Source organism: Bison bison, unplaced genomic scaffold, assembly GCF_000754665.1.
Source record: "Bison bison bison isolate TAMUID 2011002044 unplaced genomic scaffold, Bison_UMD1.0 scf7180017864383, whole genome shotgun sequence".
Lineage (NCBI taxonomy): Eukaryota > Metazoa > Chordata > Mammalia > Artiodactyla > Bovidae > Bison > Bison bison.
In genome coordinates, this window is record NW_011494955.1 from 2,669,434 (window position 1) to 2,670,524 (window position 1,091).

General features: G+C 48.5%; 1 protein-coding gene across 1 annotated transcript in view; it reads left to right on the forward strand.

Moving 5' to 3' along the window:
• The first annotated feature begins 711 nt into the window (after positions 1 to 711).
• Positions 712 to 1,091, forward strand: part of CCDC65 (coiled-coil domain containing 65) — an 8,343-nt gene continuing 7,963 nt past the window's right edge. The window contains exon 1 of the mRNA XM_010857742.1: positions 712 to 1,039. Coding sequence (XP_010856044.1) covers positions 908 to 1,039 — 132 coding nt within the window. The 5' untranslated portion in view covers positions 712 to 907. The remainder of the gene's footprint in view (positions 1,040 to 1,091) is intronic.

The following is a 1,091-nucleotide window of genomic DNA, read 5'->3' on the forward strand; positions in this document are numbered from 1 at the left end:
CCTAAAGGAGATCAGTCCTGGGTGTTCAGTAGAAGGACTGATGCTGAGGCTGAAACTCCAATACTTTGGCCACCTCATGCGAAGAGTTGACTCATTGGAAAAGACCCTGATGCTGGGAGGGATTGGGGGCAGGAGGAGAAGGGGACGACAGAGGATGAGATGGCTGGATGGCATCACCGACTCGATGCACATGAGTTTGGGTGAACTCCGGGAGTTGGTAATGGACAGGGAGGCCTGGCGTGCTGTGATTCACGGGTTGCAAAGAGTCGGACACCACTGAGTGACTGAACTGAACTCTTTATGACTAAAGCCACTAAGAACATTCCTGTGACAGTCGTTATATGGATACACTCTCACTTCTCTTAGATTGATATCTAAACGTGAAATTACTGGATCACAAGGTAAATTTATGTTTAACATTTTAAGAAACTGCCAAACTGCCAAAATGGCTCTACCATTTTACCTTTGCCACCAACAGTTTGTGAAGATTCCTGTTTCTCCATATCTCTCAAAAGTTAGTTATTACATATATTTTAAGATATGGCCATTACTGAAAAATAATACCCCCAAAAGATTTTTAGAATATTCATTGAGGAGGAAACGACCCTCTCTCAGAAACTGACTGAGGTCCTCCAGCGAGCAGAGGGCGCTCCAAGACGGGGCGCCTTCTCTTAGCTGCTACAGCGCCATCTTAGTGAGATCTCCGTTGCTAGGAGACGGAGAAGCGTCCTTTGGCTTGGGAACCCTGCCACACCGCTCTCCCAAGTTTTCTCTAGCCTGAGGTCTGAGATCTAAGGTCACATTCCCTTGCAGGGGCAGTCCCAGAAGGCTCTTCTCTGGGGACGTTTTCCTCCTGCCCTTTTAATGCTGGCCGTGGCAGGTGGAGGATCCTCGCCTAGATTCAGCTATGTCTAAGAAAGGGAAAAAAGCCAAGGTGCCGTTGTCGGATGAGGAGCAGCTGCTTCTGTTTCAGCAGAAGTTGCTGGCAGAGGAGGAGATGGCCAAGAAGAAAGAGAGGCTCCTGAACCAGTTCTTGAAGGTGATGGGTTTTTGCATTACTCTCTGCCCAACCCCACCAGATCGGAAGAGCG